Source organism: Sceloporus occidentalis, unplaced genomic scaffold (genome assembly GCF_023333645.1).
Source record: "Sceloporus occidentalis isolate IW3139 unplaced genomic scaffold, rSceOcc1.0.p SCAF_6, whole genome shotgun sequence".
NCBI lineage: Eukaryota > Metazoa > Chordata > Lepidosauria > Squamata > Phrynosomatidae > Sceloporus > Sceloporus occidentalis.
This window is the reverse complement of record NW_028316986.1, coordinates 81,213,542-81,237,074: the sequence shown is the minus strand read 5'-3', so window position 1 is coordinate 81,237,074 and position 23,533 is coordinate 81,213,542. Positions and strand designations below refer to the sequence as shown.

General features: G+C 40.9%; 1 protein-coding gene across 1 annotated transcript in view; it reads left to right on the top strand.

Annotated features, from left to right (window-relative positions):
- Window positions 1-23,533, top strand: part of CCDC170 (coiled-coil domain containing 170) — a 59,896-nt gene that overhangs the window by 17,384 nt on the left and 18,979 nt on the right. The window contains exons 5-6 of the mRNA XM_089529467.1: window positions 1,331-1,516; window positions 15,360-15,677. Coding sequence (XP_089385593.1) covers window positions 1,331-1,516; window positions 15,360-15,677 — 504 coding nt within the window. The remainder of the gene's footprint in view (window positions 1-1,330; window positions 1,517-15,359; window positions 15,678-23,533) is intronic.

The following is a 23,533-nucleotide window of genomic DNA, read 5'->3' as shown; positions in this document are numbered from 1 at the left end:
TTACAGTGCAATGGAAGATTTAATTTAGGGAAAGAGAAATTTTAAAAAAGGTCCACATGGCTAAAAGGGTTTACTAAACTCATGAAATTTTATAATTCTTCTGATGGCTGTGGAAAGAAATTGCCTTTCCTCTTTCATAGCACACCAAAACAAATGAGAACACACTCCATCTTCTGTTTGCAGAATGTTCTGGTGATTGCTGAATGCCAAGCAATAATCTCATGTGACTCTTTGATTTCAGTAATCTAAAAACTGCAGTCATTCTCCATGACCTGCTAATTAATTAACTTTCAAAAGGCTTGGTCTCTACCGGCTTTACACAACTGATATTTAAAAGAAACACAAATTTCCATCATGCTTCTCTATGAAACTGACTGCAGAAATGTCACACATAAAATCATATGACATTTTGAATGCAATGACGGCGATGGAAGGCATTATAGTGATAGTGTGGTACGTATATGATTGTCTGACTGTAGGGGGTGGTGTTCATGTCCGTTACTAAGCCAAAGAGCCAGTGTTGTAAAAAATGACTCTGTGGTGACCAGCTGCATGACTGCACAGAACGTTGTTACCTTCCCACCAGAGCGGTACTTACTGTATTTATCTACTAGCACTTTTACATGCTTTCAAACTGCTAGGTTGGCAGAAGTTGGGGCTAGTGATGGGAGCTTTCTCCATCACACAGTGCTTGAGTCTCGACCTGTCAACCGTGTGATCGTCAGAGTAAGTATCTTAACCACTGAGCCACCATACTAGAGGCATCAAAAGACAACATAAAATCCCAACCTTACATACTGTTTCTTAAACCACTTTCTTTTTGGCTTAACCAGAGGCAAATGGAAATCTTAATCTTTAAGACCAAGGGAAGGCTTTGCCCTGTGGACTGTCTGTGGTGCTCCATTTCCATATAAACAACCCCAATTACAACTCTCCTTTTTGGTCTTGCATCCTAAACTTGTTGGCAAAAAGTTGCAGAGATTAAGACAGCTTTGGTGCCACTAGCACAGTTTCAAACATCCCTAACTACTCCAATACAAACCTCATTTTATTCACACATAGACATGATAATTGTAGTGGAATTGCTGCAGAATAAATGAGATAAGTATCTTTATGTTAAAATTTTATTTAATGTGTTCCTTGCTTTCCTCCTAAAACCAATGGGATTTGAAAGCTCTTAATTGGGGTTTGAATGTGGCTTTAATTTACAAGGAAATAATTACTATATGATAAGCAAGTGCAGTTAAATGTACACAGAAAGGTATATTGAAAGATAGGAAATAGTGTTAGAGAACTTGTTTTGACTAATTACCTACTTCTCTGCTTCCAGATTGGGGACATGCACAAAGAAAATGCTATGCTAAAAGGACAAATTGCTACACTGAAAGAGACCATAAATGTTCATGAGGTGGAATCAAAAGCTAATAGAGAAACTATCACAAGGCTCGCCTCAGAACTGAGCAAAGAGCAGAAAAAGACAACAGCCTGCTCTCAGGACATGGAAGAGCTAAGTAATGTACGTAGGTCTATTCAGTATGCCTGCCATGTGAACTTAAGTCTTTCTATATAAATACTTTGTTTTGCTGCATTCTGCATGAACAGTCTTCACATGTGGTGGTGAGTGGAAACCTTGAAAAATATATCACAGAATATTTTCGTAGGCTTTAACTAGTCAAAGATGGTGGAAATCTGTGATGAGATCTCCTGCCTAGTTACCTTATTCCATTGCCTCAAATCCTGGTGCTAATTTCCATATTGTGCAAATTATTCTAATTATGTAAATTATTCAGATTTTCATTTTAACTTTGAAAATTAGGTACAGTTGAATTTTTTTTGCATCCACTATGTTTCAGACATCATAGAATTTTTCATATAACTGAGAAAACCAGTATAGCATTTAAAATTATGGACCTGAGTTTCAATCTCTCTTGAGTGATGTAATAACCATGAGACTGTGAGCCACCACTACCAACAACCCTACTTTACAGGATTGTTGTGGAGATTAACCGGGAGAGGAAAATCATGTAAAGTGGATGTGCAAATAAAGGAACATCAATAATACAGTATTAACAATTTGTCATGCAGAAACACTTCTTATTAGCTGTTTTTTATTGCGGGGGGGGGGGGGGATCAGTGTTTCACTGATGGCATAAAGATACAGCTCCATGAAAATACCGCAGGAAGTCCATGAGAGTGACTGCTACCTGGTTCACAGGGCCAGATCCAGAGGAAAATAGGGACAAATAGCATTAACTGAAGGGGGAAAAGCATGGTTGGATTTCCTTTGGCAATACAGAATAAATATTTTATTATAACTAGAAATACGGTGTACTCTGAGTTTCACTTATTTGACCTCTCATCAAAATGTATATGTAAGCAGCAAAGATTTTTTTAAGACATATGTACTCCCACTCAATTATTGTCTGTTAATGCCAGTTAAGCGAAGGATAAATATTTGTAATTCTTACATTTCCAGTTTCTCTCTCTCACTAATTATGTCTTTCCACCCCAAACATGTACATAAATATCAACCATCTGAGGCAACTCTCCATGCATTGGATGGCATGGACTGCAAAAGCATATGTCAAATAAAACTTATTAATCTTTAAGGATACAAGCAGACCTCCACATTGTGGATTTGATTCTTGGAGGATTTGATTAATATGTTCTTTCTGGGGATCTCTAGGTCCTCCAGCACAACTCTGCCAGAGGTGGACCATAGAGTTGTTCTTGAGGACATAGACATTACTAGAGAAAACACTTCTCTAGTATTTGTAGGTCCTCCAGCATGCGTTTATGGGCAAATTCTGGCAGATGTTGACCATAGAGTTGCACTGGATGACCTTGAGATTCTTAGAGAGGTGTTCTGTCAGGTAAAGAAATTATTATTTACATATTTGTGGTTTTCCCACTTTCACAAGGGTCCTTTGCTCCCTAAATGTGGAGGGCCCACTGTACACACTGCTGTTGGTGAGATAAGGGGGATCCTAGAGCCTGTTATGTTTGCAGCAAAAGACTAACATGGTTATGCCCTTGAAAGCTTTAAAATGTACTCAGTAATGTAAGGAAAAAAATCACATGCTTATCTAGTGCAGAAAATGTGGCCCCTCCCAACACTACACTCTTATTTTTCATAAATCCTTTCAACATCCTTATCCTTGTAGCTGCTGTTTAGTTTCCCAGAGAGACTAGAGGTACAGTAAATGGCATCACTTCCTTATACACATTTAACTTAGCAGGACATATGCGTGAGCAAACAGTTCAAATGCCTATACCATACTCCCAAGACAAATAAATGTGGAATTAGTTCATCAAAAAGATTGTCTTTCTAAACTCATCATATGGATCCATTTCCTCCAAATCTGAAAATTCTTAACAAGCATCTGCCTTAATAAGCTTCTATCTGCCCTTGTCTTGCCTTTCCACAACTACTTCTTTCATCATGAGCATCATGAGGTGGCTGCCTCAGGGATCAGAGCACAGGAGCAATGCATTGCATTGCCCCATCATCCTGCTCCTACTGCCTTGCTTTCTTTCTGTGCTCCTAACTTGCTCCATGCTCATTCTTCCCCCTCCCTGGACTCTGACAAGCCCCCTCTCAGTCTTTGCACTCTGTGGCTGCATCTCCTGTCCCATCTCCTCAGTTCCTCATTTCGTAACACTACATTGCCCTCTTTCACCTTGCCCCTCATCATGCCTGCTACTCCTTCTCTTGCTCCTTGCACCTGAACACTGCAACTCTCACCCTTCCTTCTCCTCCATCCTTCTTCACTCTCTTTTCTCTCCTGCTCACTACTTGTGCCCATATAGTGGTTCCTTCCCTCACTTCTTGCAATCTGCCATTCACACTGCTTGTTCTCCTGCCTCCCCTACACCCTCCTTTGCCTCACCTTGCACTTTATGGATGCACCCCTCCCTTGCTTCTTACCTTCCACCACATAGCTTGCTCTCCTGTTCTATTCTCTTCCTCACTTCACCTTGTGCCCTCCCCCCTTCGTTTCTTGTGTTCTGCCACTCATGCACCATTCACTCCTCCATTTCTCCTTCCTTCCTTCCTTCCTTCCTTCCTTCCTTCCTTCCTTCCTTCCTTCCCTTCACCTCACCTCATACTCTTACTGTGTGCCTCCCCTTGCTTCTGGTGCTCATACCACTCATCCTGCTGTCTCTCTTCCTCTCTTCCCTCCCAGCTTTGCTTCTTGCGCTCTGCCATTCCACTGCTCAGTCTCCCAGCTCTTCTACTTCTTCACATTATCTCCAACTCTTGCAATACCCCCTCCTTTGCTTCTTTGACTTCACTACTTGTATTGCTCTGTCTTTGTTTTTGCCTGAACTTCCTGGGTAAACTTTTTCTTGCAGAACAATTTGAGAAAATAGTGTCTCCATGTTTGCTCTATATTCAGTTTCTGCAAGGGATAGATACGTCTTTAAAAAATGAAAGTGTGAAAGTTGAGTCATATAACGACCCAAGCTTGCATCAGGTGGCCTATCTAGAATCTGGGTAAAACCCAGCTGGCTGTGTGATACAGCAACCCTACTCCTGCCTGTTTATCGTTTAGCAAATTCTAGCCACAGATTCAGATTGGAACCACAGTGCTGGAAACTGTGTACAATAGCTCCTGTGTACAATAGCTGCTGCAACTTGCTTTCAGTTGCTGTTAGTAGAAGCATTTGTGCTGACTTTGAACCCATCACTCTTTCAGCCAGATCTGTTTACAGAGTTGTTGTCAGGCTAAAAAGGGGAAGAAGAGAGCAACACAGGCCACTTTGACCTCATTGGAAGCAGGATGGGATATAAAAGTGACTTAGGTTGAATCTGCACTGTAGACTGGAGCCATGGCAGTTAAAATGGTGTCAACCTGCATTATAACTGCCATGGCTCCTGGCTACAGAATGCTACAAGAATTTGTAGTTTTATGAGACACCAGCATGTTTTGGCAGAAAAGGTTAAAACTACGAACTCCAGGATTCTAAAACTACAAACTCCAGGATTCCACTGGATAGAGCTAAAGTACTTAAAGTGAAGTCAAACTGCTCTTTTGTACAGTATAGTAATAGACAATAATAAGTAAATCCCTAATGCATTCACTTTAAAATTAAAGGCCAAAGAGTTGGAGATTTCTCTAAAGTTTCCATCTTATGCTGAAGGTAGCAACTTGCATTTGAGCTGAAATTTTCTTGCTTTTGCAGAACAAGCAGTAACTGTTATCCTGAAATAACCTAAAATAAAGCATTAATTTCTCACATACAGATTACAGAAAAGACTGTAGTTCCTATCTTCAGCGTCGATTTTTGTATGTCATTATTTTTGTAAGAATTCCAGCTGAGAGTAAATAATTTTGATTTTCTGATTCAGATACAAAACTACCTAATATGCTTGATTTCAGCAGCAAAGCACAAATGCACCCAGTACATTTTAATTAGAGGCCTTCAAGATCCATACAACAAATGGCTGTAACATAAGAAAATGGGGTGGCCCATACAAATCAATTATAGGATGGCAGTGAATTTTAAGAATTTTTAAAAAGTCTTAAGAATTCCAGGAGCAGATGTTCAAGCCAGCATTAGATATGAGAAGGAAGGAGTGAGTAAACAGAAAACAGCCACTCAGCTGATCTGGTTTAAATTAAATTCTGATTGCATCTAATAAATTTGAAACGGTTTAGTGCTTTTAAAATGGGTTATTAAATGGGTTAGTGCTGCTTTCTAAAAAGAGAAACAGTAAATCTATCAGGCGAACCTTACTGGAAAAAATTGAGGAACACTTCAGAACATAAAAGTTTCATATGTGTACTTTCTGGAAGCTTAATTATAAATTAACCATTAGAGTAGTTCTGAGATGGACAACTACTGGGATAGGGGTTATATTGCCACATCCCCAATCCACTGGAATCCACATACATTACCACCCTCACAATGGCCTGTCCAAAGCAACAGTCTTTTTCTCTTTTAATAGTTCAATGTCTGTGATTGAATTAGTGCTCCTACGAGTTGAGTGGGGGGAAATGTATGGAGACTACATCCTGGGGGCCAGATTTTTCCCAGTCATGTGATAGCTGTTGACAACAAAACTCTATCAAATTTACCTTTGATAAAGGCCAGAGCTTGGAATATGAATCATCATGTTGACAAGGACATTCTGGGTACTTTTGTTCGAAAAAAATAACTTTCCCCAGGCCTGTACAGGATCTTAGCATTCCAGTATATGTAGATACTAAAAAGTCTAGCATAACCATATCTCGTCTAAATGGAATACAGTCCAAATACTTGTAAACTGTTGGTGGTTATACGAGAATGAAAGAGATATTATTCTATGAGAAATATGGTAACTAATTTAATTAATGTAATGAGAGGACTTTGGACATATTGTGAGACAATGTTAATCACTGGAAACTACTTAATAAAATGGGAGGCAGTAGGAAAAGAGGAGGAAGATGCTATAAGTGCACAGACGGAAGCCATGGTACTGAGTTTGGAAGACCTGAGCAGGGCAGTTGATAACCAGGGTTCTTGGAGGCCATTTATTCATAGGGTTGTCTGCCTGTCCCCCTTTAGAGGAAACTATCAAGATGTACGAAGGCTCTCCTCCAACGAAAAAGATTCCATAATGCTGGTATTAATGGTAAATAACAATAACAAGAATGAATGTGGAACTACATTTGATATACAGTTTGGATTGAAGTAAGAAAACCCCTTTTATGGGAGGGAGGGAAAGTAATTCATCCTTTCCAGATTTTTAAAGTGATTATTTCATTCTTCCAAACCATGAAAAAGGATGAGGATGGTTGTTACATGTTTGCAGAGATTGTGGTGCACTTAGGGTCCCTTGAAAGTCAGAGGGAGAATTGTTTGCAAGCATACACTGTTAAGCAATGTCTATCATGGATCCTGGCTGAACAAACCACAGTGGAAAATATGACATTTTGGTTTATTTGTGTTGTGCCATTAGCATTTTGTAATAAATTAGAAGCCTAAACCTTTCTTAATGTGATGGTTTTGAACAGTTTTAGTAGATGTGCATGCACGTAGACACTGCTGAATTTTGTTTTCACTCTTTGAAATCAACCACAATGTCTTGGTCATAGACATAGGAGATTATCGCACTGCGTTCTGAGAACGTTCCTATCATCACGTGATGAGAACGTTCCTGGAACAGATATTACTGCATTAGTAAACTAGAACGTGATCAGACCGTGATCAGAACTGCATTTTACCGCACAGCGATTCCTGAAACCGTTCCGAGAACATATTCCACCAAGGCCGCCTCCGTCTCCTGATTGGCTGAAAGAATGACAGGCAGGGAGGCATTGAAGCAGGCAGGCGAGCGACTGCAGTGAGGGAAGGGGTGTGTGTGAGAGAGAGAGGGGGGAAAGGAGGAGGGAGGGAAGGGAGGGAAGAAGGAGGGATCGGGAGGAAGGCAGGGAGAAAGAGAAATGGGAAGAGATGAGCCTTGCAAGTGACATCCCAAACCTCCTTTGCAAGGCTGGGAAGAAGGAGGAGCTCCATGCAGGTCTCTTCAAGCCGAAGGAAAGCAAGTTGCCAGGGAGGGACTGGGCCAAGGGCAGAGCCCCGGCAGCCATAGCAGCTCTTTAAACCGGTTAGAAAAGAAGAGTCCTCTGCTGTCATCCCAATTCCCCATTTTGGCTGCTTGTCAGCCTTTTGCCTCCTGTGTGTGTGCGCATGTAATGTGTGCCTTCATAGAATCATAGAATCATAGAGTTGGAAGAGACCACAAGGGCCATCCAGTCCAACCCCATTCTGCCATGCAGGAAATCACAATCAAAGCATTCCCAACAGATGGCCATCCAGCCTCTGCTTAAAGACCTCCAAGGAAGGAGACTCCACTACACTCTGAGGAAAGAGTGTGTTCCACTGTCGAACAGCCCTTACTCTCAGGAAGTTCCTCCTAATATTGAAGTGGGATCTCTTTTCCTGGAGCTTGCATCCATTGCTCCCGGTCCTAGTCTCTGGAGCAGCAGAAACCAAGCTTGCTCCCTCATCAATGTGACATCCCTTCAAATATTTAAACAGGGCTATCATATCACCTCTTAATCTTCTCTTCTCCAGGCTAAACATCCCCAGCTCCCTAAGTCGTTCCTTGTAGGGCATGGTTTCCAGACCTTTCACAATTTTAGTCGCCCTCCTTTGGACACGCTCCTTTTTGAATTGTGGTGCCCAGAACTGGACACAATATTCCAGGTGGGGCCTGTGAGCTTCCCTCCCCGCTTTAATTCTTGTCTGGCTCTTTGCTATGGAATTCTGGGAGTTGTTTGCTTGCTTTTGTGTGTTGCTCCAAACAGAGGAGCTTTTGTGGGTTCCTTCCTGGAGGGAAGGAGGAGAAGGTCCTGGGCATCCCTGCCATCCTTGCCTCCTGCAGGCTGCCAGCACAGGAGCCCCGCTGTACATGACACTAGAGGCCCCCGCAGAAGCAGCCAGACCCTCTCCCTCTTGCTCTCTGCTCTGGCCCCCCTGTTTCCCTCTCTCTTTCTCTCTCTTTCCCTTCTTTCCTCTTCTCTCACTTGTCCCAACTTTCCTCCCTTCCCTCCCTCCTTCTTTCCCCCCTCACACACACACACCTTCCCTCACTGCAGTCGCTCGCCTGCCTGCCTCCCTCCCTGCCTGTCATTCTTTCAGCCAATCAGGAGACGGAGGAATGCGAGAACGGATTTGAGAACACATAAGAATATCGCACACACTTCTGTTGGAACGTTCTCATCACGTTTCAGCTCTCTGGGAACACATTCATATCTGTACCCTCCTGGAACACATTTGGAACACATTTAAGCGTTCTGAGAACCCGATTGGAACACATACGTGCGGTATACTCAAATGCGTTCCGTTCTCATCACGTGATGAGAACGGTCTCAGAACGCAGTGCGATAATCTCCATAGTATGGAGTTTATCTCACTGCCCTTTTCCATCCTTCCCTCCTGACCTAGGTGTGGGATGAAAACTTTTGAGCACAGATTTTATTGTATGCCTCCATGCCCAGGCTGGAGGCATCCTGTACCTAATCATAGCATCCCATACCTAATACAGACTTCTCCTGCATTTTTTGAAAGAATGGGAGAGGTCCGGATCACATACAGGATGCCATGATTGGGTACGGGATGCCTCTGGCCTGTTCATGAAGGCATGTGACAAAATCTGTGTTTAAAAGTTTTCATCCCATGCCTAGGTTGGGAGGGAAGGATGGAAAAGGACAATGCGATAAACTCCTGTGTCTTGAACCAACTGGGGAACAGTATTAGTCCTTTTCCAGGAAATGGAGTAGCCCGGAAGTGATGTCATTGGGATTGTACCACTGCATGAGTGCAATATGTTTGCTCATGTCATTCATTTAGCTCTCCCTCTGAAGCTGCAGGTTTTTTATTTTGTGCTAAGTGTGCTAATGCTGCAGGCAATTGTTGGAGAGTGGCTGTGGCATCAATAATCAGTACAGAGTTTTCCCACCCTTGATGTATGTCAAGGAGGCTACTGGCTCTGAAATCAATAGGCAGTAAATATATTCCAGGTTTTAATCAAGTTTCTAAAACCTGTTTTGAGAATCAGATTCAACACATTAAATAGTCCCTTCAGAATTCACTCTAAAACCCAGAACAGATTCTCTGTCCAATTGACATCAGAGCAGCCAGATTACCACCATAGATTGACTTCAGAGCACCAATGCCAGGTCTAGAAGTGGAACTATGGGCCAGAGTAAATGGGCACGAAAGAGTAACCTGAGTCTGCTCTGGCTGCAAGCAGGTAGGAACCCTGCTCACTGCACAACTTGCTCCCAAAGGGCCCAACCTGCATTGCCACGAGCCAGATTATCCCAGCTCCTTTTTACTCTGGTCCAAAAAACTGGACCATGGCTTCAGGCCGCTTTGGAGGTGTGTGTCATTTGAACACCACACCTCCAAAGTGGCCAGAAGCCACTACATTTGGCCTGTTGGTTCCAGGCCTATTACTCCTTTTCCCCTTCTTTAGGAAATAGCACACTCATTTCAGAGGCATTAACCAGTCTCTTTCAGTAGAGGCTGACAGCTTTCCAGGGCATTGAACCTATTCAATGGGTAAGGTTTAGCATGTTGGCTAGCTCTTAAAGTTTAGGCTAAAAGCCAGAGCAGAGACTGCACTTTGTTGCCATTGGAGCAACCAGCCACTACTGGTCTTCTTGTATACCCACTTGGTCCCCCACTAATTGTTCAAACCAGACAAAATAGATAAGAATCAAGTGCATGGAAAGATAATTGAATTTATTTATTTATTTATATTTATTTAGCATCTCCCAAAACTTAGGCCCAAAGTGGTTCACAACTGATTAAAAATAGCAGCAGTAAAAACACTGTAGTTTATTTAATTACACGAGAATTAAAACAAACCTTTATATTAAAACACAATTGAATTCAAAGCAATTTTAATAGCACATCAGTAACAAAGTGCAGCACTTTCCTACCCCATTAAAAGCTCTTTACTCATCCTTCTCTTAAGCATGAAGAATCTTGTTCAAATTCCCAGGCCATTCACACTGGAAAGTATCCATAAGTAGAAGACAAAACAGTTTCTGAACCAACTTGGCTCTGTATAAGTTATGACATCTTGGTCAGGACCAAATATGGGTGACTTTAACTGCAAAATGCTTTGCAGTCTGGTCACAGTGAGTGACCGGACAGTAGACTTCGCCAGCCTATGAGCTAAGATATAATGATCTCAGCCTCTTGGAGGAGCCCAGAGCAACATCTAAGTGCAAATGCAATGAATTTCTTTGAAAGTTAATGGTAAAAATCATTAATGGATGGAGACTCTACATTATCCTGTTTAATTCCTCCCTCAGCATTGGATCTCTGCCTCTATTTTCTATAAACCCCACCAAACGAGATGATGCCACATCTTTATATTTACTTCTTTTTATTTAGTTAGGTAACTTCCTAATTGCTTGATCTGAATTTTTTTCTTGTCAACCCTTCTCTTTGCCATTCTCCCAACAGTCTGATAAATAGTTTTCTTGCTTGCAAAATGGTTGAAAACCTTGGTGTTCTCTAGAAGAGATATTAAACTCCTCCACTCTTTCTTCATATGACATTTCATTCCAACTTCTTATCACCGGTGTTTTTCTTTGAATTCTTCCCCTTTGGTGAATGCTTTGAATTATGGTGCCAAGAACTGGCTATAATACGATTTTACAAGAAGGAAATGAACAATCTGGAATGCTTGTTTTGCTCTCATTAAAACCATGCTGGCTTCTTGTAATCATTGTGGGGTTTTTTTTTAGGTATTTCAAATAAAGCTGCATCCCAACTAATAACCTCATTGAATTCACTAAATTTTATTCCATATTTCACTAGTGCTTTGTGTATGTGCCCTACATATAGGGAAGGGGTATCCCCTGTATATATATCCTCATGTACAATCATGCATATGACTGTTTTGTTGTACCTAGTACATACAGCAATTTACATTTTGTGTTTCTTTCTTTTATTATTATTTGTAATAAAAAGCAAAAGAAAAGTATTACAAAGTAAAGATACACAAACACAAAACACAGTCCATGATTTTTTTCTGTCTGAACATTACACAACTAGTTCTTATATTTCCTTTTTCTTACAATCCCCCTTTCTTGTTTCTTGTAGGATTGAATCTACCCACTTTTATTTAATTATTGTTTCTTCTATTCTTTACATTCTGCAGTGCTGTTCTACCTTTCACTTTTAATACACCTATTCTCTTCTCATCTGCCTGGAAGCTCTTCATCTTCATCCTTCATTATACCCACATTCCCTATATATAATTCATATAAAATATTTAATATAGAAATGATTGTGAATAGTATATGCTTTTTCTTATGGAAAAGTGATACATTTATATGTAAGTAGCATATGTGAAAATATTCTAAGCATCAGTGGTTTCCTATACTTACTTTTCCCAACCAAAAATTCCTGGAGGTTTGTATTATTGTAATTTTGAAACAAAAGTAGTGCTGCATGTAGTCAGTTGAATTGAGACACTGGTAGATACCCAGCAAAACTGGGGGGGGGGGGGGGGTTAATACCACAAAACAGCCAAGATTCATGATTTTTTTTAAAAGATAAAGAGTTATTTGGGAATTTGGAGAAGGGTCTGTAGATTTAATGGTGCAAATTCAGAGTTAAAATAATAAAAGTCTTCAACAACAGAAGAAAAGCTACTGCTGTACTTTGTCATCTATCCATCCCATGTAACATGGAGAAGTAGCCACTTTGCATGTGTGAGAGGGGCTAAGGGATTAAAGACTGGAATATATGTGTGGACTGTGCCCTACCTCATCACATAGTTGGGAGTAACAGGTCATGTTAAAAGAAAAAGATACGATACTTTCCAGGATATGACATCCATGTCAACTGCTTTCTCTTCCCTGGGTCTGCCTTCTCTCTCTCCACTCCTCATCCAGCTGTCTTTTTTGCCCCTAATTTAAGCTGTTTAGTTATTCTCATTCAGTAGTTAGAGAGAACCTGAGATCTGGCCAGTTCTTTGAAGGTCTTTGGAATGTTACATCAGTGCTTTTAATGAATTCAGGCTGATAGGCTCCATTGTAATCCATACTTGTCTGTCCTCCCTTTCCTTGATCCTATCACTATTACTTTTTGCCTCAGTTCTTCTTTACAAAAGCATATACTGTAGAGAGTTAAACCTTCTTTGCATAATTTATCTTTATCTCCCATTCTGCATAAACAGTGTGTCAGGGTAGTTTCAGCTTCCTTTGGCTTCCAAACACCCATAAAAGCTCTAAAATTAAATGCATTGAAGAGGGACATGTTCAAGGAGAAAACATCAAGGAGCTCTACATTTTCACAATCACAATAACTGTTATTTTTATTATTGCTTTTATTCTGACATCCCTCGCTAGTTGCAGTGACTGTGCTTAAAATACCTACCTGATCTTGTATAGCCAATATTCTGTACAAGAACAGCTAGTAACCCATAAATGTATTATGTAAAAAGAAAGTTGGCTTGAACACTAAACTGTTCGTCTCATGTTGGATTGGCACTACTATGACCAGACTTTAACAGGGGCTCAGCTGCCAGTCCTTGGAACCTCTTTAGCCTGCCTGTTCCTTCTAGTTCATCAGGAACAGCCATTTAGATGGGAAGCACCACAACCATAACTGGCCCAACTCTCACTCTCAATCTGATTAGTTATTGGGCTGAGACAGAATGGGCCACTTTGGGGGGAGGAGTGTCCACTGAGGGGCCCCAAAGCTTGGGCTGACATTACAAAAATGCATAACCACTGTGGTTTGTTTTGTTTTTTTTAATTTATTGTACCCACTTTCAGAATGAGTACCTTGTAGCTCTATTTACATTTTCAAATCTTAATAACATAAAATTAGATCAGCATCAGCCTATTATGAAGCTGGTGAACTGTGTTGTGCTGCACCTGTGACAGGGAAAGAGAACATGGGATGGGATAATACTCCAATTTGAAAATGTTTCCTTAATTTCTGTAATAGCTGTAATTTAACTCTTGGCACTTGAATATTTTTCTGTCTCCTACCAAGATCTTTTAAGAAAAGGGATGGGGAAATTAAATTAAATTGATGTATGCTAAAATTTAGAAAGGCAGATTTTGCTGGCTGTGACATCTCCAATTAGACTAGAATGTAAGTAGTGCCAAGTATGTACTTAACAGTTTTCTTTCTTTTTTGGAAAAAAAACACCACAGTATTTAACATTGGAATAATTATGGAAATAAATGTGACCCCTCAGGTTTAGCATTCTGCCTCCAATTTGGCATTCAGAACTAGACATAAAATGAAAAATATACAGAAACACAAAAAACAAAAAAACAATCTTCCACTGTGCTCAGCCTAGAAACTGGATATTTGGAAGGTGAAAATTATGTCTTGTTCTCTTGTGTCAATCAGAGAGTGGATTAAAGTTGTAAAGGAATAATAACCATTCTTGACTTTAGGTTGCATGTCTCTTTGTCTACACCCTTGTGATTCTTTAAAGCCTCTGTGAGCAACAGAGAACAACACCATTCCTGCAGCCTGACCCCAAGAGTTCTTAGTGGCAACCACCTGGGTGCAGAACAGGAGAATTTGTTTAGATCTTGACTCATTTTTATTTCACATTTTAATGGGATTTTACTCTTTTAGCTTTGTTGTTGACTGTTTTTATTTTGTTATTTTGGTGTCACAGTTGTGTGTTATCAGTTGATCTGCCTTGGGGACATTTGAGAGAGCCAAAAGGCAGTATAGTAATATTGATACAAATATTTTTTTTTTGAAAAAAGTATTAAATGAAATTTATTTATTCATTCTGCCAAATCCATGCTGTCCTGGATTGTTGGATAATTCACAGCTGAGATTGGTCCTTTTACAATGGAAATGTTCCTTTAAACACCCAGGCCAGGGGTAGGCAACCTTTTTGAGCCGGGGGCCGGGTTGCTGTCCCTCAGACAACTGGGGGGCCGAAGCCAAAAAATAAATAATTAAATAATTTTTTAAAAAATTAAATATATAAATAAACCAGGACAAATGTAGGACAACATTTTCAAATAGAAGACACTTTTTTTAAAAAAATGGAGGACACGCGAAAAAATTTGCTGATTTTTTAAAAAATGTTAATATAAATGCATGTTTCTGAGGCTTCTATAGACAATTGCCCCCCAAAGGCCCCGGTGGCAATTGGCGGCAGGACCAGGCTGGGGCCGGTCCCAAGGCCTTGCCGGGCCGCATCCGGCCCGCGGGCCGCAGGTTGCCTACCCCTGACCCAGGCAGTCTGGATACTACCCATGACCTATCACCTATCCATAAGGAAAGCATGACCAGGGTGAAGGAGGAATATGACCCAAAAGCTTTATGTTGCTTGCTCTGAATGCAGAAGACATGATTATGCAAACTTTGAGCTAAATCCAATTTTAGTTGAAGAGGTCAGTTGAATAATTTTGCCTGGAGGTTTATTGCACCCGTCCCCCCCATTATGGGCACAGGAAGGGGATGCTCATGTGCGCGCACGACCAAGAAAAAACTGATTTTATTGCACACCAAAGCATCCTCAAAAAGGCCCCATTCCAGCACCAGGCCATCCCCATTCAGTACTGAGGAATGCCATTTTTGTCTTCCGCCAGAAGCATCCCCTTCCCATGCACATAATGGGGGGAAAATGAGTGTGATAAACTTCCTGGCCAGGACTGAAATGTTTCATTTTTTCTACTCTAGTTGACATCAAAGTTAGATTTAGTAGCACACTAGTTTAATTAGAAATTCTGGCTGTGAGTTTGCAAAGAGAAGTTCTGGTTGTAAAACCTGAAACCACTGTCAGACAAGTGTTGTGAGGTAGCCATTTATTTGCTCTGTGCAGTGCAAAAATGTAACACTTGCTGTTTTTATTATAGGATTTAAACATCACTAAAAGAGCTAAGCAGAGTCTCGAGAAGGAAATAAGGAACCTTCAAGACAGACTGGATGCCAGTCAAAGAGCCTGGGAAGCTTCACAAGAAGAAATGAGCCTCTTAAAGAAATGCTGCAGTGAAAAAGAGGAGACACTGAAAAGTAGCATAGATGAGGCCAGGGTTACAAAAAATGTGCACAATGCATTCAAGGAGAAAATTGTCACTGTGCTTAGGAGCAATTCTATTATGGTCAGTCCATCTACAGAGGACATTTTGGAACAAGTTTGCGACATGTGCAACAGGGAGGAGAGCAAAAATACGGTACATGTACATCCATTATTATTGTTCTTACTTGATGTTTTTAATAGCTTCTTTTCTGTATGAATTAAAATATTACATGAGTTGGAAGCCACCTTAGAAATAAGCTTGTCACAAAAATTAAAGCAAAGAAAAACAACCAAGCCTTTTATTCAGCAATTTAAGAATTAACAGTATCTGTTTCATACCTTTGACAGTAGGAGGTATGGGTATCTCACAGACAGTCCCAGAACCCTGTGATGGAAGCAGATCCAAACTTCTCTGCTGCCTTTTCTCTTGAAAGAGAAGATATTTTAGTCAGTGACCGTATTGCTCCCTTAATATTTGAATTTGGTCATGCTGTCTACAAGGGAAACATAAAGGTGCTTTCAAATGAGGCTCTTATTGTGTAATAAGAAACCTGCTTTCTCCACTGAATGTTACTGGAAGTCTAGATATCTTCCCTGTCCATTTGTAACCATCCTGTGTTTCACTGTCACCTCTTCTATGTTCTTTTTCATGCCTCAGAAAATGCATTTAAAAACATTAGACAGAACAACTGCACAGTGTCTTTTAATTGGTAATACTAAGCATCTGGAAGCAACTAAAATCTTGTTTGTTGTTGGTATGTGCTTTCAAGTCAACTCCAACTTATGGCAACATTATCCTAGGGTTTTCTTGTCAATACTTTTTCAGAAGAAGTTTATCGTTGTTTTCTTCTAAGGCTGAGAGAGTGCGTGGTTTGCCCAAGATCATCCAGTAGGTTTTTCATGACTGAGTTGGGATTTCAATTCTGGTCTCCCTTAGTCGAAGTCCAGCACTCAAACCACTATACCCCAACTGATTCCCAATCAAAAGCTTAGGTCTCTCTTATCTTTTGTCTAAGACATCACATTATGACACCTCCAGTTCTCAATTGGTCATAACCCATGTGGTTTTGCTTAGGTTGTAGCTTAGGGTTGGAATAAATTGTGTCATTCCACTGAAGTACTACTCCCAGTAGAACCAGGAAAGAGAAGGTTCCTCCTTCTTCCCTCAGCCAACATTACACACTCAAAATCTGCCCTAGATCTTCAGCAGTAGGGAGGCTGGGGTGTGGGAAGAAAGAGACAAGCAGTCCTGTTTTTCTAGCATAGCCTTGGGTTTAACCTCTTTACTCCACCATTTAGTGATCCAGTATGGTTTGAGCGTTGGAGTACGACTCTAGACCAAGATTTGAATCCCTGCTCAGCGATGAAAACCCACTAGGAGGCTAGACAGACTGGCAGTTTATGCCAGCCTACGTCCGTGATAGGGCTGAGCGTTTACACGCTCCAAGTCCTACATTCACCACCTGGCCACCATCATGGCACGCGCCCACCCATACGGCACATTCCATGATGACGCGTGGGCGATGAACGGAAGGGCTATCATCATGATGTGCCAGCGCACCAGTGACGCCTTTTCCAGGGCGCAAGAAGAAGCCAGCTAATGGCAGCTTCTTTTTGCATCCTGGGGAGGCTGGATCACTGTAGAGGCCCTAGGTGACCTTGAACAAATCACACTCGCAGCCTAATAATAATAATAATAATAATAATAATAATAATAATAATAATTGTTATTCTGTTTATTTATATCCCATTTTTGTCCCAGTACAGGGACTCAAGGTGGCTAACAAATTTAAATCAGTCTAAATTAAAACAGTATAAATATTAAAAATACAAAGTTTGAAAAACAGTTAAACAATTCAAACAATTAAAAACAGTACATTATTAAAATTTAAAATTTTTAACTCTTTAAAAAAAAAAAAGCAAAACAGCACCCATATCAATGTGCGAAGGCCTGGTGGCATAAAAACATTTTTATCTGCTGTCGAAAAGAAAGCAAAGATGGAGCCATCCTGGTCTCTCTGTGGAGGAAGTTCCAAAGCTTGGGAGCAGCCACTGAGAAGGCCCTCTCCCTTGTTCCCACCAAATAACCCTGAGAGGGTGATGGGACAGAGAGAAGGACCTTTCCAGATGATCTCAATGGTGGGCTCGTACAGGTAGATACAGTCCTTCAAATAGCCTGGATTCGAGCCATATAGGCCTTTATAGGTCAAAACCAGCACTTTGAATTGTGTCCACAAACATTGGCAGCCAATGGAGCTGTTGCAACAAGGGAGTTATATGCTTCTTGGCTGCAGCTCTTTGGCCCAGCTGAATTTTCTGATCACTTTTCAAAGGCAGCCCCACGGAGAGCACATTACAATAATCCAGATGCGATGTAACCAAGGCATGTACCACTGTGGCTACATCTGACTTCTCCAGGAATGGGCGCAGTTGGCGCATGAGTTTTATCTGTGCAAAAGCACTCCTGGTTGCTGCTGACACATGGGTTTACCGACTCAGTGCTGAATCCAGAAATACCCCCAAACTACAAACCTGAGTTTTCAGCGGGAGTGTAACCCCATCTAACACATGCTCAAGAAGCCAAAGGCAAACCTTCTCTGAACAAATCTTGCCAAGAAAATCTTGTGATAGGTTTGCCTTAGGATCACTATAGGTCAGAAAAAACTTGAAGCCACACAACAACTCCACCATTTACCCCTTCCTTTCCATTGCAACATGACAGACAGGAATTCAAATGATTCTTAGGTCATCATGGAAATGAGGCAATCTTATGCTTAATTATTTGGGAAGGGATGGGAATCACATACCCCTTCTGATGTTGTTGGCTTATGACTCTCAAAGTTTCTCACCATTTTCTTCTGGTTGATCTCCAAAGGGTACTTTATTCTGAGAGAGGAACACACTCAGTTTAAGTGAGCACATTTTCTCTTTTATTTTCCCAGGACTTAGAAGGGAAAAGAAGCAGCAGTAGATTATACTGCCTGACTGTATGTTGGCATGATTGTGGGCAGATTCACTGAATATCTAAACTTTGGTGGGTTACAGACCGCCCGTTTGGGGCGGGCTGCACCCGCCCCTTTCCCCGGGGTATCGGGGCCTCAGCATCCAGAGCGGCAGTCGCTGAGGCCCCGATCCGCCACTTTTCAGGCTGCGGGGAAGCGGCAAAAGGCCCCTTCCCCGCAGCCTGGAAAGGGGTGTCTTTGGGGCTTCAAGCCCCAAGGACACTCCGCGGCAGCGGGGAGGAGGAGAAAGGGGCCACTTGGCCCCTTTCTCCTTTGGTCTGCTGGGCGCACCCGTGTGAAGGCTGCGCCCAGCGGAGCAAACTGCTCCGCGCTAAGGGCGCACTAAGCGCCCTGGCGCGGAGCGAAGACGTCACGTCCGCGCCACCCCGTATAGAGGTGGCACGGTCGTGACGTCGTCATGGCGGTGGCTGTGTGGAACGGCCACTGCCATTTTGTGCACGCAGAGCACGCACTAGGGTTAGGGGGATGCGGAAGCACCGCCCCTTTCTAACCCTAGTACGCGCTCTGTGCCTACTTTCTGGCTTGTTTGTAACGGGCCCCAGTCAAGTTTAAAAGGCCTCACAGCATGTTCTTATTCTAACAATTATGTAAAATGCAAACTCTAGCTCAGCTTTATTTTTAATTTAGGGGTGTTACCTTGTCCAAGGCCATAAAGTTTTAGCTTATTTTGCATGTAAATCTAGCATAAGGTATGGCACAGATCTCATTTATGTGACAGAAAAGAGGCCTTCCTTTGTTCTATTGCATGAAGAATGGTGTAATAAGAGGAGGATAATCAAGAGATGGGAGGGCTATAGGGAATCCAGAATAGTAACTTTGTGGGAAGATGCTGCTCTTTCAGATCCTAGTCTTCTGATTTCTTCACTGCTGTCTCCAGTCTAATTGATGATTGAGCCCAAGTATTTTGATCTCTTCATGGTCTACTTTAAAATTATGTAGCTCACCTGTGGTCATAATTTTTGTTTTCATGATATTTAGCTGCCTTCCTGCTTACTGCTTTGATTTCCTTCAATAATCTTTCCATATCTCAGATATTTTCTGCTAGTATTATTGTGTTATCTTCATATCTCAGATTGGTGATGTTCCTTCCTCCAAATTTCATGCCAATGGAGTCCAGGGATAAGGAGGGCCCACTGTACTGTCCCACCATAATTCAAGGTTCCTCTAAATTGTGAAGAAGCTTTGTTGAAGAAGTACATTAATGAAAAAATATTCAGTGACTACTTTCCCCTTTCTATGAAGACTTAACTTAACCTGCAACTATCTGGATCAGCGGTGCCCAACTGTAAATCCCCAGACGTTGGATTTCCTGTCCCGGCATCCCTAATCAGCATGGCCAGTGTTCAAGGGTTCTGGTAGTTGTAGACCAGCAACATCTGGGGAATAAATGCGTTACACAGTACATTACGAATCAGTTTTAAAATGTGCCACAACATTTTAAAGAATAAAACCTTCTTAATTTGATTTCTTTAGACATAGCTAGCTCTAAATGTGTTATAATTTTGATGGCACTGGAATTCCATGTCTGAGTGGAACAGCATGCACTGATGATATAATTTCATTTAGTACAATGTGTTGCTAGTGGGAAATCTCTGAGGGAGATTACAGATCAAGTAATAATAGCAATGTTGGATTTCATCAACTGCATTTTGTTTCTTCCATGACTCACTTTTTATTCTGGGCTTCAGTATATATTGAACTTTATAACTTTTATGATGCCCTGTTGGTTTCTTATTCGCTCTTATAAAAACTGTATTGGGGTAGTTCCCCAAGGTATTCATTGTTAAGAGTACCCATATAATCTCATTTACCTTTCTCTCCAAACCTGAACATATGCCTATCCTAAACTACAATGCATGCCTCTGATTATTTGTCTATCTACTTACAGTTTGCTGTTGTGGCCTGCTTTGTCTACATGTTCATAAGACACATGGGCCCCCTTAAGACTCACAGTTGTCAATTGCAGACTTGATCTGTTCTTGCTCTGGATCCACTTAGGCTTTCAAAGATAAGGCCAGATCTCACAGCAACTCTCCAAATAAAGAACCTTCCAGGAAGAGTGCAACATTGTTCAAGGATGCATCAAAGGATGACCAGTCTTTTCCCCAAACCACCCACCGGTGGTCTTCATTTTATAGGCCATCATCTAAGCGTAATCAGTACCAGATGGTAATTCAGCACCACTCCAGATTCACCTAAATATGATAAAAAGAAAAGATAGCATTAGGTGACATCTCATCTCAAATATCCAAATAACCTCATTCAGTGGTTTCAAACAGATGTTGAACAAGATGGGGATGAAATAGAGCCCCATGGTAAGATACAGCATAACTGGACTATGGCTAGATAGCAGTGAGAGAACAATGGTCTTGGTTTGTATTTTTGCACAGTTGTGGCCTCTAACTAAAAGCTAGCATGTACTTGATTAACCCGAGGGCAGATTCTGCTAAATTTTATTGCTGTGCACTTTTTGTAAACTGCATTTGGTTGCCTGGATTAATAGTTATAATAAAGTTTTATTGGAAGATGGAATAAGAAACTGTATATACATGCACACATTCATACCTCTAGGTTCTTCTGACCTGAATATTTACTATTATCACATATCCAACAGAGGTTGCTCATGCTTTTTAAATTGTTTGGCTCTTTACATGATGATCTCATTGCTGTTTAAGTAGTTTCAGATTATCCAAATGTGCTATAAAGCTGTTGGCTGGTCATTAAATATCATTTTCCAAAAAGTTTTAAAAAATAACCCCAAACCCCTGAGCAATCCAAGATTGTGGCTTCGGGGCTTGGTAAAACTCTAAGTATGGTAGAAAAATTTACTAAACTTTCTTATCACCTTATCCCATGGTGTGATGCTAAGTGCCAACAGTGTATAAGATCGAGTGCTGGCTTTCGGGAAACACCCAGATTTGGTGTTTTAAGTTGGCTCAGTACAGAGTGAAGCCCTCAGACATTGTAAGAGTGCTTTTCAAGTGTATGTATGTAAGAGGAGGGAAGATAGATGGAACTGTTAGAAATGCTGTGCACAGTTTTCTGTATAATGACCCAATAATTAAGCACTTGTGAAAAACTGAGCCAAACCAAGGGGAACCTGGATGGTGGATAGAATCATCTGGAGCAGAGCTGGTTAGCTACATTCCACTTGCCTTGATAAGGGTACCATTTCATTGTTTTGCCATGCCAGCCACTGCTTGTGGTAATAACTGCTAAATAAAAGGTACAGATTGAGCCTGCCTGTACAGTACTCAGTTGTGCATTGTGGGTGTTTATAAATTATATCAGCTCTGCAAATGTATCCACAAACATTGTTGGGTCCTATGCTGCAAAAAAGGAGGGATATTAAACAAACAAACAAATTGGTGCTCCCATAGCAAGAGTAATATGTGCTTCACCCACAAGAGACAGTTGACTTTTTTAGCAGTGTAGCACTAAATACTAAAAAAATGTGATGAGACTGTTTTTGCTGCTTCTGCAACAGTGAAGTAGGCCCCTGCAGATGTTGTTAGGTTGCAGTTCTCATTAGTCCCTGTCAGCGCAATCAATCATGATGAATGCTAGGAGCTGTAGTTCTGCAACTTCTGGAGATCCACACTTCTGCTCACCTCTGTTCTGCAAAGAGGTCCTGAACCATGGCACTTGAATTGCTGTATGAGTGGGCTTGGCAAAATCATTCAAGAACACTATAAAACACCGAATGCATACTTGACCATAGAGAAAATGCAGCTAGCACTGAATCCAAAGATGGAAAAGTACCAAATATATTTGCTGAAGAAAAGTTAGTCTTTGACAAATATACAGCATAGAACTGTGCTGAAAAGGTGAATGCCCTGTTTACACTGTCCCAGAGTGATGTCCATCAATAAGAAAGCGTGCACTTCAGCCTCTGGAGAGTTCCTGTTTGGAGGTCAGGCACTGAGATAACAATGGCAGAAGGGACTTGAGCATACTCTAAATTTATTATTCCCAGGAAGGTACTATCTGTTCTTTGGTTTTAGTTTAGATGCACTCACACCTGATACATCACCTTCTAGCTTATTGATTCTAGAAGGAGGTGTAAAATCACATCTTATGTGAAGTATTTACATACAAAATTCATTAAAAATAAAAGAACACCAGAATGTCACAGTATCACATTGCAATTGTGTTTGCACATGTAAGAGCCCTGGAAACAATACATGAACCTATCATCTTTGCAAGAGATTAAAAATCATATAAGCTATTTGCTGCAACTAGTCATTTCCACAGCTTGGGCATTCTCCCAATTATTTGCTCTCTGTTGTGTTGAATAAGAGAGCCAACATGGTGTAATAATTTGAGCATTGGACTAGGACCCTGGAAGATGGGTCCTAGTCCAATTCTTTGAATGCTGGCTCAGCCATGGGAACACACTGGGTGACCTTGGGCAAGTTACTCTCAGCCTCTGAGGAAGGCAAAAGCAAGCCCACTCTGAAGAAATCTTTCCAAGAAAAACCTCATGATAGGTTTGCCCTAGGGTCATCATAGGTCAGAACCAATTTGAAGGCACACAACAACCAAAGGGTTAAATAAGCATAACCCTTGACAGGGGCCACAAAACTGCAGATTCCTTATCCTTTTCCACCAGTCAAAGTCAGTAACTTAATGCATTTTGATGCATTAGGCTGCACTTGTAATAGAAGTTAATAACTGAATCTCTAGTTACTGTCTTGAAAACAGATTCTGTTACCCAAAAACTAGCAAATTATTTATATATAATATTTAACATTTTATATGTATATATGCATATAAAGTTAAGTGCATTATATATTATATATAAAATGTTAAATACAATAAAATCAGCTTGTTCTTCATTGACTACAGCAAAACATTTGACTGCATAGTTCACAAAAAATATGGATTGGTTTTTAAAAATGGGGATACTATTACATTTGATTGTCCTGATGTGTAACTGTCAAAGTTTTTTCCCTTGCTGAGCCCATGTGACTTTATTCATTCATTC